Raw genomic sequence first — 15602 nt, forward strand, 5'->3', positions numbered from 1 at the left:
TAAACCACAAAGGTCTGAGGCGTTGTTACAACTTTCTACATTCCAGCTGCTGTGTGCATGTATATGTATGTGCGAGGGTCTATATGAAAAAGAAACAGAGACATTTCTGGAGAAAGAGAGAACGAGATTGGATGAGCGTTGTGTGAATGAAGGTTTGTGCGTTGATGTAACAAGTGTGTAGCTAGGTAACTATGTTGAGTTTATACACTGTATATGTAATTTCTTGTGCGTGTGTGTGCATGTTTATGAACAACTTGTGAATAACTACATTTGGTCCTACTGTGTCTGATTACTGCAGACTGCAACTCATGATTTGCATGGGGCTAGACTTTTGAATCCACCCACTCCACCGAGTCGAATTGACTGATTCTGGTCTGGCATCATGACATGAAACAGCGGTTTTTCGGTTGAAAAAGCAATCAATCCAATGAGTGCCGCAGAGGGACTAACACCATTGTCAAGCTGTTGTCAAGTGTTGTCAAGCTGTGTGACGGAACCAAGGAGGAGTAAAACTAGGCAGTGCTGATCAAATATGAATCAAGATTTTGTTACCGCATTGCCTATTTCTCTCCTAAAATGTTTTCAGAAACATATATTAGTGTACTATTTAGCTGTAATATGACAAAGTTTGTGACCCAGCCGCCATGTTTAAAATGGATGAGCCAAAACCAAGCACCACCCAACTCGTCGTACGTCACCCGCCATGTCACGACCAGCTGGAAATGGTAGGACAACAACCTCCAGCTGACTGTCCAGCAGACAAAGAAGTTGATTGTGGACTACAGGAGGCGCACACCCCCATCTACATCAACAAAACCCCAGTGGAGAGAGTCAGCAGCTTCCAGTTCCTTTGGGGTCCATATGAGTGAAGACCTAAGCTGATTTTACCATGGCAGCATTGTGGTCAGGACAGAAAGACAGTGGCTCTTCTTTGTCTGCCAGCTGAGGAGGTTCAGGATGGACTTGAATATACTCTACAACTCAACAGCCTGCACTAGACAAGGCACCAAGGTGCCAAGCCCTTACAATATGTATTGAAAGCAACGCATCACCAGGACTGATCTTCCTTCCATGCAGAAACTCTACACCCAGAGAATCAGGATGAAAACCTAAATGAGGTCCTTGAGGACCCCAGTCATAGGCTGTTCACTATCTTACCATCTGTCAAACAGTACTGGTGTATAGCAGCACGACACAACAGACTAAAAGACAGTTTCTTCCCCCGAGCCATATTGCTCTTGAACTCTCCATTCTGAACACTTAACCCCTACTGTACCAACCCTACCAACCTATACATACTATCACTTAAGCCACTACCACTCACTGTCATTTACCTCCAGTAGACAATACTGCTGCATTTTCTAGCAACCTGCCTGCCATTATGTTTTCACTGATAGACTGGCACCATGTGTGGACATTTACAGATTCAATTACATTACTTTAACTGACTTTGTACATACCACAGAGTTTTCAGACTATGACAGACTATCTAATTAATCCAATTATTTTTCTTCCATGTGACATTGACATTTGTACTTGCAGTTACAATCCTTGCTAAACCTTGTTTATAGCCTTATTTATGTTTTTGCATATTTTATTATTATCCTCTAATCTTATTCTCTTCATTGTGTATCTTAATTAATTGTCACAAGTTGGAACCTGTCTGAAGCTGTTACTGTCTCATTGTACATGTGAACATGTGACAATATTAACACCATGAACCTTGATGAACAAAGAGATAGAACAGGAGGAAAAGCTGAGGGAAAAAGATGGACACACTGATGTAGTGATGAAGAAGACAGACACAAGTGTTGAAGGGAGACGGAAAGAGTGCGGGAAACACTAAAGAAAAAATGTACAGGTCTTTCATTCATATACATGTGTGTGTGTGTGTGTGTGTGTGTGTGTGCCTATATGTGAGTGTCTGTAACCCAAGTTCTTAGAACAACACCTTTGCAAACCATTGACGTGCATGATAATAACGCTGCAACATTAGACCTTTGTAGACAGAGCTTTCATCCCAGGAATCCTATAGTGGACACATATGCTTTTACTATATAGAGCCCTCAGGGAACCGAACCCACAAGAAATAGTCAGATACAGTAACATACACCAAAGCAGCTGAGTGATTATGCCTGTCTGACCAGGGATCAAACTCAAACAGCTACAGGTTGGATCATTTCACTTATAGCTACTAACTGCTCTCAGAGGCATCCCTCTGGACAAAGAATTTTCAGTTTTTTTTTCTTCATCTTATCTCTATGTTTAATTTACTTTGGGCAACACATCTGATTATAGAGAATAAAATTAGGACTCATGTTTATAATAATAATTATGATTTTTGTTAAAAGATAAAGATAACCATATGTTTTCAAATAATGAATCATGTTAATGTTGACAGCTTTTGATAATAGAGTTATCCCTTTATTTTTGGCTTTTGGCATAGTCATTACATGTGTCAGCCAGACACATGAGGAGCCAACTCTGATCCACTGAGTACTGTTTTTCAATGTGTGCTTAATTTTCATGTGTTCACTGCTGATTGGAATTATTTACCAAAACTCGGGGGTATCATGATTCTGAAAGCAAGTTGGCGATGAGGGATAAAACTTTTTCCAAACTGGCCTCTCTTCTTGCTTGCTTGTAAATGATACAGATTATATGTGACAAATCTACATGACATAAGAAGAGAGCTTCGTTTGTCTCATATGTACTCAGTGTATTGAATCATGATCTTAAAAAAATAAATGTTTTTATCACACACACATGCACACGCACACATACACACATACATGGCAGTGTTACTTACATGTTGCCACTGCTCTCGGATGAGTGGCCGGTATCGAAGGAAGTATTTCAGAGGGAAGCTGTCGATGTCAGGCCAGGTGGCGGGGCTGTGCCAGGATACCTCCAACCTCCGCGTGTTGTAACGGATTGGGGTTGCCGTCACACGCTCCGGGGGGTCTGGTTTCACTGGGATGGGGGAGGATAAGAATAACTAGTTAAAGGGGCACCCCACTGATTTTACACATAAAGGATAGCTTATTGGTCATGTGGATCACCACATGAAAACAGCTTCTGTAGCTCTGGAGAGAGATTTCAAAATAACCCTGATGATGTCATCAGGATTATCTAGATTTAGGCTTGAGATTTATATTTGACTGAAAATTTACTTTGGAGGTATGAGGTTTGAAAGATGAGGGCATCAAAAAGGCAAACGTCTAATCAAAGATGCTATTGAGTTGCATTATGGGAAGTGTAGGATCTAGAGTTTTTGAAGCTTGACTCATATTTGGGACTAAAGGTCAGAGTATATTGGCCACAGAACTTTTTAAATCATTTTTTGGGGCATTTTATGCCTTTATTTAATAGTGACAGTCAAAAGATGACAGAAAATGAGGGGTGAGACAGATGTGGAGCGAGGTCTGCTGCCAGAATCCAACTGCTAACATTGTTAGCAGTTAGTATGTGGCATGCATGTTAACCAGTAGGCTATCAGGATGCTCCTACTACACAGATTTTACACATTCTTTGTGTTTTTTACATCTGTCTCTAGTAAGTCCCCAAACTTTATGAGAGCACAATACTAAATTGCTACTATAGCTAGACCACCTCTTCCCTCTCCATTTCCAACTCTGAGAAGAAGTTTTCTAAAGACTACTACTACCCCTACTACTACTACTATTATTATTGTAGTATTTAAGTTCAACAAGTTTTTTAAAAGTAAGATGAAGGTGACCCTTGTTAATTTATTAGGGAAACAAAACAGCAACGACAAAGACAGAAGCTGAGAATGTTTGAGGGAACTGAAGATGAGAAGATGAAGAAGCTGTCAATCCCTGAAGAGAAGGCATGCATAAACGTTGTGTTTCTGAATACAAGTCCACTGAGAAAGACAGAAAGTCAGAGAGACTGAGAGAATGCTGTGCTTTTCTGAAGATATTGAATGACCCAGTCTTTGTTAGATCATTCCCACTAGGGAACACGCAGGCCTGCCACTTCAGCTACATGAAACCCTTTCTCTACCGGATACACACATGGCATTACAATAGGAAATGGATAGCTGCAATTACAATCTGAATGTCTGATAACATACACACAGATAGTATCGTGAAGTTGAGAGCGATTCAGGTAAATAGCATAAACAACGCACATGTAGAAAGGCATGTGAACAGGCACACAAGCAGAAAGCACAAAAACAGACACAGACAGGAGGACAGACAGGCATCTCTCTCAGTACGACCTTCATGGAATGAATGATTAAAAATATGAAAGACGGATGGAGATGTTGAGAGACAGATAAAAGCAGACAGACAGCTTTCTCCCTTGAGAAGTAGATGTTCATCTCATTGTGACCTTCTTCAAGTAAACATGTAACAAGAAGAGAGAGAGCATGCACACAAAGTGAAACACACATGAAATCAGTGGAGACCAGAAACTCTCATCTTTGTTCACATCAGCTTTGTCCAACAGTACATAACAGAATGAATCATTTTCAAGCACAGAACCAAACAGAGAAATCTGCATGGGTGGGCTGCCCCAAAGGATTTTAAAGTATTCATTTGACTTGGAACATAGAGTATTACCTAACACATCCTTATCTAATCTTTCGGCTTATCTGTCTTACCAAAAAAAGAGAGAACAAAAGGATGTTTAATGGTTGTCCTGCTGGCTACAAATATGCAGCAATCAAGAAGCAAAATGTAAGAGATCTGCAAACACTAAATCTGCATGTCGAACTCAATGTACTAACATATGCCTGAGTGGATAGCTTCTCTTTGAACATCTGATTGTAGTGTTTCTAAAACCCTTATTATGCGTCATCTCGTCCTGTCATTTAATGCGTCCAGATGTGACTGCATAATGAAAAAAAATGACATTTAAAACCCCCTAGCGCCTGTATTCTCTGTCCTCACATTACACCATATTTCCTTTCAAATAAATGGGTTTTTCAAAAAAGAATAAAAATGTGGACAATTCGGACGTTTTAGAACAGGTGCTGGATGACAGCATCTAACAGCACACTTGAACAAATGGGGAAAATGGAGAGAAGTAGAGTGCTTCCATCTGCAGAGAGATCTTACCAAAATGTAAAAAATGTGAAAAAAAAGCTGGTTCTTTTAAAACAATTGTTGCTACGCAAGTGCAGCACTAAAGCGCCTGCATAAACAATGAAGTAGAGTAGTAGTAGTAGTGGTCAAAGAGACACAACTCCCAGATTTAAGCCACATTGTTCCAAGTATGTATGTGCACTTATAACACACTAGTGGAATTGCGTAAAAGTAAACACAAGCATTTTGTGGGTGTACAGTAAGTGAGACCTGTTAAGTGCATTTTAAATGATTATTATGTAGTGTATGGAATAGCAGTGGTTGAGCAAAAATGTGATTATCCTACTATGTCCTAAAATCGCAAAGCTGCTGTTTTATTCCCTTAAAGCTACAAGAGAATAAATATAAATTTTAAAAAGCACAGTTTCTCAGTCAGTCAAGAAATGACAGTGCTACATGCTATCATATCTTGAGAACTCTGACTACAGTGAGTCATACCAGACCTGCAAAGACAACATCCGTCAACCTTTCAACTCCTGACTCGACTACTGTTCGATGGGGATACGACAATCTTTCACTTGTGGTGTTTAAATGCTGCAGAGCTGCTTCAAAAGATTAGAGCTCTGTTTGTGCATCTGGGATTTCAAGTTTAAAACTGCAATGGTGCAACTGGTCTTCAGAAATCAGCTGGTTTCCTAGAGTTTTGTTTTGTGCATGGTGGTAATTAGTGTATCTCTAAGTAAATATGCCTCTAAACTTCTGCCAGCTCTGGGAGTGTTTTTTCGTTTCTCTTTCTTTTTTTTTGTAGATGATGCTGATATCCGACCTCCCTTTTGGAGAGAGCTGTGCATAACTTCCCTGCTGAGATCTGCAAAATATCACAACAGAGGATGTTTTGCTAAACAAATCATCTTGAATTGCAAATCAGCTTGTCAGTGTAGTCTGGGCCACCAATTTGGTAAAGCTGGAAAATAATAAATGAGACAGCTACTGTACTGTAAATAGCACTGGGCTGTTTTTATTAAGTAATTTGAACTGGCTGTCCCATTACCTTGCTAATAGGTATCCTGAAGAAGGTAATTATGCCTAAACTAAAAAGCAATATTTACAGCAAATTGCAGTATTCAGTAGATACTAAAATCTACTTTTACTGGCTTCTCCTGGGATTTGCCTCACTTCACTTTCTCCCAAAATATACCACAAAGTAACCTCAAATTAAACCTGAACATGATCTCTCCACCTTCAAGTATGAATTAAAAGGATAACACAGGTGACAGGTTACTGTAGATACACTGACCCTTTGGAATGGGGTTGCAGTATATTTATTTTAATCACAATGAATGAGTGAACTCATGTGTGCTAATGTCAGAGATGACGAAAAAAAAAAGTTCTTTGTTGTAAGCTTAACGGTAGAAGCCTTTACACTTAGACAAGATCAATTATCGTTTGATCATCTTGGCAGTAGAAAGCTTTATGTTATCATTTGATGAGTCAGGAGCTTCCTTGAGGGTTCTATTTTATAACTGTACCCATAGCATGCACATGTGAGGACACGGACACACACACACACACACACAGTCTCATCTAATTTCATCCCAGCTTCGGTTGGATGAACAAGGACAGTTGAGAATCGTCTTACTCCCACTCAGAATTCAGAAGTGCACCAGGAAGCATGAAATTGTTTTATTTATTTACGATCTGCCTCATTGTCCCTGAAAATGAATGTGACTTACAACTTAGAATAGCAAGAGAAAGACTTTTAACAATGCAGGAACGCAGAGGAGATGAGGGGAGGAGAGAGAGGAGGGGTGTGAGAGGGCAAGCAGTATGAAAACCCCCCCCCCCAAAAAACTAGAAAAGTAAAGAAAGAAGAGGGACATACAAAAAAAGGAAAAGAGAAACACTATGCACAAAAGTCATTTTTATAAATTTGAAAACATATTATAATTCTGCCTTTTCAACTTGCATTTCCATCATAAAAAAAAACTTGATCTTTTGTGCACTTGAGTGCTCAGATACATTTGCAAAATGCTGGTCTTGTGTTCAAGTGCAAATGGAAAAAAGAAAGTGCCATGAACTTCTTTCGGTTGCATTTTGAAGTATCTGTTGCCTCCAGCTTTTTCTGATTAGTGACAACAGCTGTGCTATTGTGTCAACAGTAATAGTGAAACAAAAAGAAAGTGATCATAGTGGGAATTGGAGGCAAAAGAAGCAAACTTTAGCTTGTTAAGACTAACCAGACTATGTAACATCTACCCATTTAATGTACTAGATAGAGGCAATAATACACCATTATATTGTTTAATAGCTTCAATTCCACTAAAAAGATAAAGCTTAAAGCCATTCAATCCATTTGAAAATATTTGTTTGGATGGAAAACATTCGTCACACAAATGGCAGTTTCAAGATTATCTGCCTTGTTGTGGATGTGGCCGAAGAGGAAAGAACATTCAACTGATAACAAAGAAACAGAGGAGGAAAGATGAGAGAGTAAAGAGAAAAAAAAAATAGGAGGGAAGAGAGTAAAAGCAGTACAAAGTCACAAGAAGGGCATGTGGGAATGAAAGAGAAAGCAGAGGGAAAGAAAGGAGCAGTGGGGTATTTTGCTATCACCAATAGTTGAGGGATATTTCCTCAGCCAAGGCGCTAATCCGGCTAGCATTAGCATTTTCATGAGTCCTGTGTCCGGGGCTTGGCAGAGCATGTCACTGCCTCATTTGGTTACTTACGCACACACACACACACACACACACACACACACACATACACACACACACTCTCTCTCTCTCTCTTCTCTCTCTCTCTTTTTCAATACCTAACCCTCTCAACCGACACACTCCACACAATCGCTCACAGCCCCGTTGGTGTCTGTGTGTGTTTATGCGTCATGCACACCCATATCGCGCTCTAAGCAATACAACAGAGCTGAGGACTGCTGGCAGCACTTCCCTTATCTATCAAAGTACTCCTCATTCCTTCTTTAAAATGAATTTCTCCTCTTCACTGCTTTCCAGTCTCAGTCGCTTATAAATTCTACGTAGCCTTCTGCAGCCTAAGTGAACAAAAAACTTCACAAGCCAAACTGTATTTTTTTCACACTACTTACCACATGACTATTAAAAAATATACAGAAGAAAATAACTTTCAAGTTTAATTTCTTACATTAAATATGAGTAAGATGTGTGTACATGGCAGTTGGTGTTTGGGTTATCAGGCACTTTTCAGAGAGAAACCAGACCATTGGTTTGTGACTGTCATATCCCGCCCAAGCCTCAATTAAATACTGTTTGCCGCAGAAAAGGTCCAGAGGTAGCATGTTTATTATCTAGTGCATTTGGTAATGACAAGAGTGCACAGTCAGTGGGTTTCTCACTAATGGACTATGCTGATGCTTAAAGAAAAAAAATAAGCTATGCACTCTCCTTTCAGCTGGGTGACATTTATTTGGCCATTGAAATTTCAATTTTCTTTGTCTTTCTGGCTCTAAGCATTGCTGTGTGTGCAGCAAATCTCCGAAGGGAACCAGAAGTGAATGAAATCAGTCATCTGTGGCCAAACAAATGCATTAATATTGCTCAAGGGTTGGCATCCTTAAAGAGATGCTTTGACACTTTGCATTTTAGTCCAAATTTGTCAAACTGTGTGGAAAAAGGATCTTAGATTTGTTCCTGAACTAAGTTAAAAAAAAAAACGAGGTGTTGGTAAACTTTAATGAAAAGCGTTCATATTCTGCAGCCTGAATGGGTAATGAGGTAATATTTCTTGAATTTTCAAAATGGCAGTGTATTCCCTTTGAACCCTGTGGGCTCAGAACCCAAATTAAACCATTTCATCCTGAGTAAAACCTCATCAGGAAATGTGTTTTCACCAGGCTCAACAGTGACAAGCCTGTAATTTGTTTTGTGTCTAAACTCAAATTTGGTCAAGGGTAAATAAATGTTGCAAAAGGCACATCCTCTGCCACCAGAACAGAATAAAGCAGAGTGCAGCCAAAGCAACAAAAAAATGGAACAGAAAATAAAAGAAAACATCATAGTTAAACCTATCTTGACACAACATCTGCCTTACCTATACTGGACTCTTCAAAAGAGATGGTCATAGAGGCTTTCCCCAAGGCGTTGACTGCTGTCACGTTCACTTTGTAGGGGAAACTGGAGAAGACCTCAGGAAAACGTACATGACAGCGATTCTTGTGTACCGGATCTTTCTGCACCTCCAGTGAGCGCTGGTTATGTCTAGAGAGAATAGGAGAAACAAAAAAGAGGAGGAGGAGATAAAGTAGAACAGGTTAAGGAAGATAAAAATAAGACAAGGACAAGCGTGGGACATGACAGAAGATGGTTTTCTCCTCATTTTTATAGCCTTGTGTGTTTTCTGCTTGAAAGAAGCTTTATACACATGGATGTGTATTGTTGCGAGAGTAGGAAACTGGTATTTATAACTGGCACTTTTTTCTTTTTTCTGTTTCTGTGTTGAGACTGGATGTTATACCTCAAAGCTGGCACATTACTCTAATCCTGACACTGAAAACTGCTGACAAGCCATCCTGCTTCACAGAACAGGACATCTTAGGTCTGGGACATAGCCAGACATGTTTTACTGTCTTGCTTTATTTTTTGTAATTTTTTTTTTAGCTGGCTTTTAGGCGGATATGTTCTTTTACAACTTAATTTTACATTTGCTTGAAGGCTAAAATCACTTGTAAATGACTTTAAAGGAAATCATAAAATTCTGTCAACTTTTGTGAGGTAATAATGAATCAGAAATCCAGATCCCAGCAACAGAGCTCCCAAGGACATGTTACAGTCCCCACTCTAGGATGTGATGAAAGTTTGTTTGAAATGCACAACATGGCTCAAAAGTGACCAGAGTGAATGATTTTGTGTTATATCCTTGCATGTTATGCATTTTATTATTCAAGATTTAATGAATTCCTCAAATAAGCTGTTTTTTAACATCACAGACATTTATTTTATTGTTATTTTATTTTATTTTTGCATAAAAAACATTTTTGTATCACCACCCCATATATGCACAACATGGGTCAAAAATGACCCGTATGTATTGTAATGGAATTTGATTGGAACCTTTGATTTGTTTACATGTTTGTAATTAGGAACATATTAATGTAGACTACTGCCCTCAAGGTCACAGTTTCACCTATTTACCTTATCAAAACTGTGTGTCACATGTAAGTTTTATTGTATTTTTCACCTCAGAGTATACATCATGTGCATACACATCATTCTGTAAATGTATCAATGGTTAGAAAGATGTAAGAATAGAATAATTATATGTTTAAAATCATTATTGAGATAGCTTGACCTATTGTGTTTGAGCTAACTGGCTGCTGGCCTATGGTGCTTTAGCTGGTAAAGTGAGAGAGAGAGAGAGAAAGAGTGTTGACCTGTTGTATTCTACCAGTAAGGTACAAATATAACCAAAATAGAAGCATAGTTGAGCTGCTGTATTCACATTTGAAACTTTTTACATCCCAGCCAATATAGGTTTCCTCTGAGGAAAACTCTCCATATGACTCCTAAGCTGTCATGTAAGGGGAAGCTTTGTGTTTAAAGGGGATGAAATTAGTGAATATGATTGGCCATGACTATCACAGCTTCCAACACGCCCACCTATAATGTATGATAATGTATTCTTTCTGATCCCACACTATACCCAAGGCTACAAAAATACCAACTTGACTGCGATCTGCGCCGCTGGGTTCACAAAAATAGGGCCCTCTGAAGATGATGATCCTGACTATGTCCCACAGCGTCCAAATGTAGTGAGTGTGCCTGAGGGATCAGCTTCACATGATGACTATCAGCATAGTTCACTACAATGTTTGAAAAGTCAGTAGTTGGTGCTCACAGTGCAACAGGCCCATGTGCAAGGATCATGGTGACCAACACACCACGGTTAATTGATAGGATTGTCCATGTTGAGAAAACAATAAAGGAATACAAGTGGATGTTGACGCTGTCAATTTTAGAGGTTTTTTTGTCAGTGTTATTCACGAAAGTCTTAATGGTGATGAAAACTGCTATCCAGATCAATAAGACTATAATGAGATATCTGATGTGATATAGCTATATGGATATATAGCTATGTTTATATTATAAAGGAAAAGTCACAAATGAATACATTTCAAGCACAAATAAATACCTTTGAAACAAGTATGATCATATTTTGTCTCTTTTTAGAAAAAAATTGTTGACTGTTGACTTTCATCCTAACAGGTCATTTTTGACCCATGTCTGCAAATTTCAGTTAGATGTGTAAACAATGTTTTTTCACTGCATATCAAGACAGAAACATTTATATAATGACGTATAATAATAATAATAATAAAAACTAATTAATTCATTATTTCATAAAATCCTAGGTGAAGACGTAATTTTGCATTACAGTGAAACATTCAGCTATGTATCAAATAATATTGAAAATGAATGCGAGTCATTTTTGACCCATATTGTGCATTAAAAGGTTTTCGATATGTTGTGTATCGGAGGGTCAAGAAGAATGGAACTGGGATGAGATGAGATGTAAAATCACTGTTAATTGCTGCTCTGCTCTTGCTAAAGTCACTGACCACTAAAGACACTGTTTCTGTATCGTCCTCTTCATCTATGCTTCTCCCTGTCCCACTCCTCATTATTATTCAAACAGAATAATATTGGTGTTACAACATTAATGAAGGCAGTGTCCACCTGCTGTGGCATGAGCTGTGGGACTGTGATCTGGGAATATCAAAGAGAACATGATGGAGACAGACTATGGGACTTTTTTCCTATCTTTATTCAAGAGCATGGTCTTTCAGTTTGAGAACATGATTTATTGATTTTACATTCAGATTTTGTAATTCTTTCCCTCAAAACCCTGCTCTCGCATAGCCGTCAAATAGCCCCTGCTTGCACTTTTTCTTCTGCTTCTGCTCAAACTGTATGCTCGCACTCAGATATATTGTTGCTTGCACAAATTTCCTGCTCCAGCTTCAGCCCTTCTCCTCGCACTCAGGCTACTTCTGTGTACTTGTGAAATGTCTGCTCTCAAATTTCTGCTCTGCTCTCAGATTTTTTGTGCAACAACCCTGTCAAAGTCCACCAACCAATAGAATGCCATGTGTAGTGTTGACCAATGAAATGATCCCCGTCTTGCATTCCTGTGTTTGATTTACTTCTTAGAACGTCCCGTATTGGCCGCTTATTCTTTAACTGGGTTCATCCATTCCCACCCTCGAGGACTTTATTAAATGTACTTCCTTTGCTTTCTTTTATGGATATGATATATATACCAGCGTCAGTACTTTTTCTCTTACTATAACAGCTACATTTAATAGTGGCCGTATAGCACACTGGCCTCCCGTCGGTGTGCTAGAGGAGAAAACAATGTTACCTTCACGTCTCAGGAGTGGGAGTATAGCGGATCACCAAAGTCAAGGACCTCAAGTAAGTTTCTTGTTTTAATGGTGCTATTACTTCCTTCAAATTGAATTGATTAAGTGCAGCACGAGAATACATCTATGATAATATGCTTGGCTTTCATGTTTTGTATGTTACGTGAACATTATTGCTAGACAACTTACAACAATATGGATGCCGCCATGTTTCTTTCTTTTTTTAATCTGTATTTCATTGTTTAGGAATGGGAAAAGTACCCACAGCAAAAGTAACCAGCTAACAAATTGAGACAGCAGAAAACAAAAGTAACTTCATAGAACTACTACAGTTTGAAACAGTGGTTATGTCAAAGTGTCTTCCTTCTCTTCAAATAATATTTACCGTTGCGTATTTTATTGCGTATTTTGTTTTATACTGTCTTAATGTCTTAATTTCTAAATACTAAAATACAGATTAAAAAAAGAAACACGGCATTTTGTTGTTAGTTGCCTAGAAACAGTGTTCATGTAATGTACAACACTTGAAAGTCAATCGTATTATGAATGTATTCTTGTGCTACAAATATGACTTAACCAATTTAATTTGAAGGAAGTAATAGCACCATTAAAATAAAAAACTTAGGGTTTTGAAGGAAAGCATTACAAAATCTGAACGTGTCCGCATATTTTGAGCATTTAAGGTGCAACTACTGTTAAAATATGCCTGGACGCCCAAGGAGAGTTAGCAAGAGGTAGTTAACTACAGAGTGAAACCAAAATGATTGTATTTTTTTTTATAAGTCTCTTTCTTACAAATAAATAATCTTTTTCACATTCATTGTGGTTTTTAAACATTTTCAGTTTAAACTTTTTTACTAAACTTTCTAAAGATGGTGTTTTTCTCTCTGTTCTGCTTTGCATTTAAATTACATTACTCAGGAGCTTGGGGTTAGAAATTTTCCATCATAGACTAAAATATTAAACAATAATATGAAAACTTTTTTTTTCCGTGAGTGCAGGGATGTTTAAATTTACTCTGTATTGAATAAGGAATTCCAAATATTCTACAGAAACATTTGGTTGCTTGAACCAGAAAAGTAGTTTTGTTTAAAAGAAACATTTTTTGATTGATTGAAATTTGGCTTGAAATAGTAAAAATGCATATATGATATCAAAGTTGAATGTCTCATTAAGCATCCACAAAAATCTGAGTGAAAACAAATGTTCATAACTAATAGAAAACCTAGTTTGAAAACAGCTAATTTTGCTGTTTAGACCATTTCTCAAGACTGTGTAGGTGCAGCAGATTACGTTTTGATCAAGCAGCAACCTTGGGGGCCAAAAAATAAAGCCAACGCACAAGTCCCAAAATCTGCAGTTCCTCAAACGGCTACTTCAGGTTGGCTCCAAAAGCAAGTCAATCCCCATAAACGTTGGGTAGGTAACGTAACCATGGCTTAACTCCAGATTCACAGAGTATATGCGTAGCTGTAGCCATCGCTATTTCAGTGTGTTTTCAGTTCATGAAAGTTAATTGTAACATTTTGGTTGCCTAAAAAAGTCTTGTACAGTGTTTGGTTGTCCTAAAAAACCCTCTAAGGAATAAGATGTTCAGTTTTTTCCGTTAAGTACATTTCGTTTTAATTGTTTTTCATTAGCGAAAATTAGCATTAGCATTATCACAGTTAACCATAGACTGTAAATGCACTGTGCTAACCAAGCTAGCAGCTAGCATTAGGGTCAGCTGCACCCTCTCATCCCAATATGGTCACTTCTGGCTCCAAAAATACAAGATAGTGCTGGTCAAAATGCAAGCCAAATAAAGTAGGCTTGTCAGGCTAGTTCTTTGCATGTCATAGTAATATACAGAAACATGAAAATGCACAAGTTGCACTCTCACAACACAAAACAAATGCACTTACTGAACGTCCACTTCAAAGTTGGTGGGGATGTACGTTGGGTGTATCTGGTGCCAGCTGCAGTAGAAGCCTTTGGGATAGGTGTTGGATCGACACGTGATCGTGGGCTCTCGGGGGGGAACTACAGAGAGAAAAAAAGCAAGAGAGAAGGGTATACAGTTAACTTCCATGTTACAAACAACTAGGGTGAGATTGAAAAGAGACAGAGAGGAAAATGGAGATACAAGAGAGAGAGATCAACATATCAGAATAATACACATTACATTAATCAAATGCCAAACAGTAGTATATAATTATATAGTTTCTCATCTAATAATTCATTCTTGATCAGGCATTTCATTAAATAAGTCGCTGCTGAAATTAAGATGTATCTGGTTATGCTTTATTTGCTTTTAATTTGTTTAGTTGTGATTGCCTTTGGATTTTTTCATCTATTATTTTTTTATACCACAAATAAATTAAAATTGGGTTCATGGTGGTGGTGGTGGTGGGTGGAGTGGGGTGTTATTAAAATCACTTAAATTTATGCAGACTCTAACAACTTCTTTTCCATTTTTTTGTATCTTTTCTATAAACCTCAAGCTCAAACAAACCCGATATTGTGAGTCAGTTTGCTTGTAAGTCTGTTTGCCCCCCCCCCCCCACGCCTCCCCTAAGCTGTCAGGATGTTGAATATATAGGAAACAGTGAGCGGAACACCTGCTGTAGAATATTTGTAACTGAGAACAAGCAATCTATTTAATCTAATCTAATCTATCTAATTTAAATGATTGAGAATATGAAAATGAATAGAGCCGAAGCTGATAGAGAATTGATTTGGAGAAAATTGGACGGAGCAGAGGAGGGGGAAACAAGTTTAGCTTAGGCAAGACTGAAGAAAGGAAGGATACTGGAGTGGTAGAGCAAAAGAGCAAAAGAAGAATAAAGAGGTTGGCCAGAAAAAGTGATGTTACACCAAACTCTGGCCTCCTCCAAGATTAAGGTCTTTTCTTCACAGCTAGTCAACCGGGCACTCGTCTACCACTCCCTCTTTTCCCCCACAGCTTTTAACCCTTTTACCCTTGTTATCTCTACTATATGTAATATGCAGCATATATACAGTGTGGCATCACTAAAACAAATTCCTGTGTTATTTTACTTAATAAGAATAACCTGCCACTTCTGATATTTGTGTTCTCTGTTTCCCCATTCACCTTCCTTTGGTCTTTATTTCTCTTCATCATTTTTTTTTTTTACAATCTGAATTGCAGCTTT

At 38.2% G+C, this 15602-nt stretch overlaps 1 protein-coding gene across 1 annotated transcript in view; it reads right to left on the reverse strand.

The window, feature by feature from the left end:
• The window catches only part of cntfr (ciliary neurotrophic factor receptor), a 229177-nt gene that overhangs the window by 22983 nt on the left and 190592 nt on the right, over window positions 1-15602 (reverse strand). The window contains exons 5-7 of the mRNA XM_044334283.1: window positions 14352-14469; window positions 9120-9286; window positions 2810-2973 (exon numbers count right to left, since the gene is read on the reverse strand). Coding sequence (XP_044190218.1) covers window positions 2810-2973; window positions 9120-9286; window positions 14352-14469 — 449 coding nt within the window. The remainder of the gene's footprint in view (window positions 1-2809; window positions 2974-9119; window positions 9287-14351; window positions 14470-15602) is intronic.

This window comes from Thunnus albacares, chromosome 18, assembly GCF_914725855.1.
Source record: "Thunnus albacares chromosome 18, fThuAlb1.1, whole genome shotgun sequence".
In the NCBI taxonomy this organism is placed as follows: Eukaryota; Metazoa; Chordata; class Actinopteri; order Scombriformes; family Scombridae; genus Thunnus; species Thunnus albacares.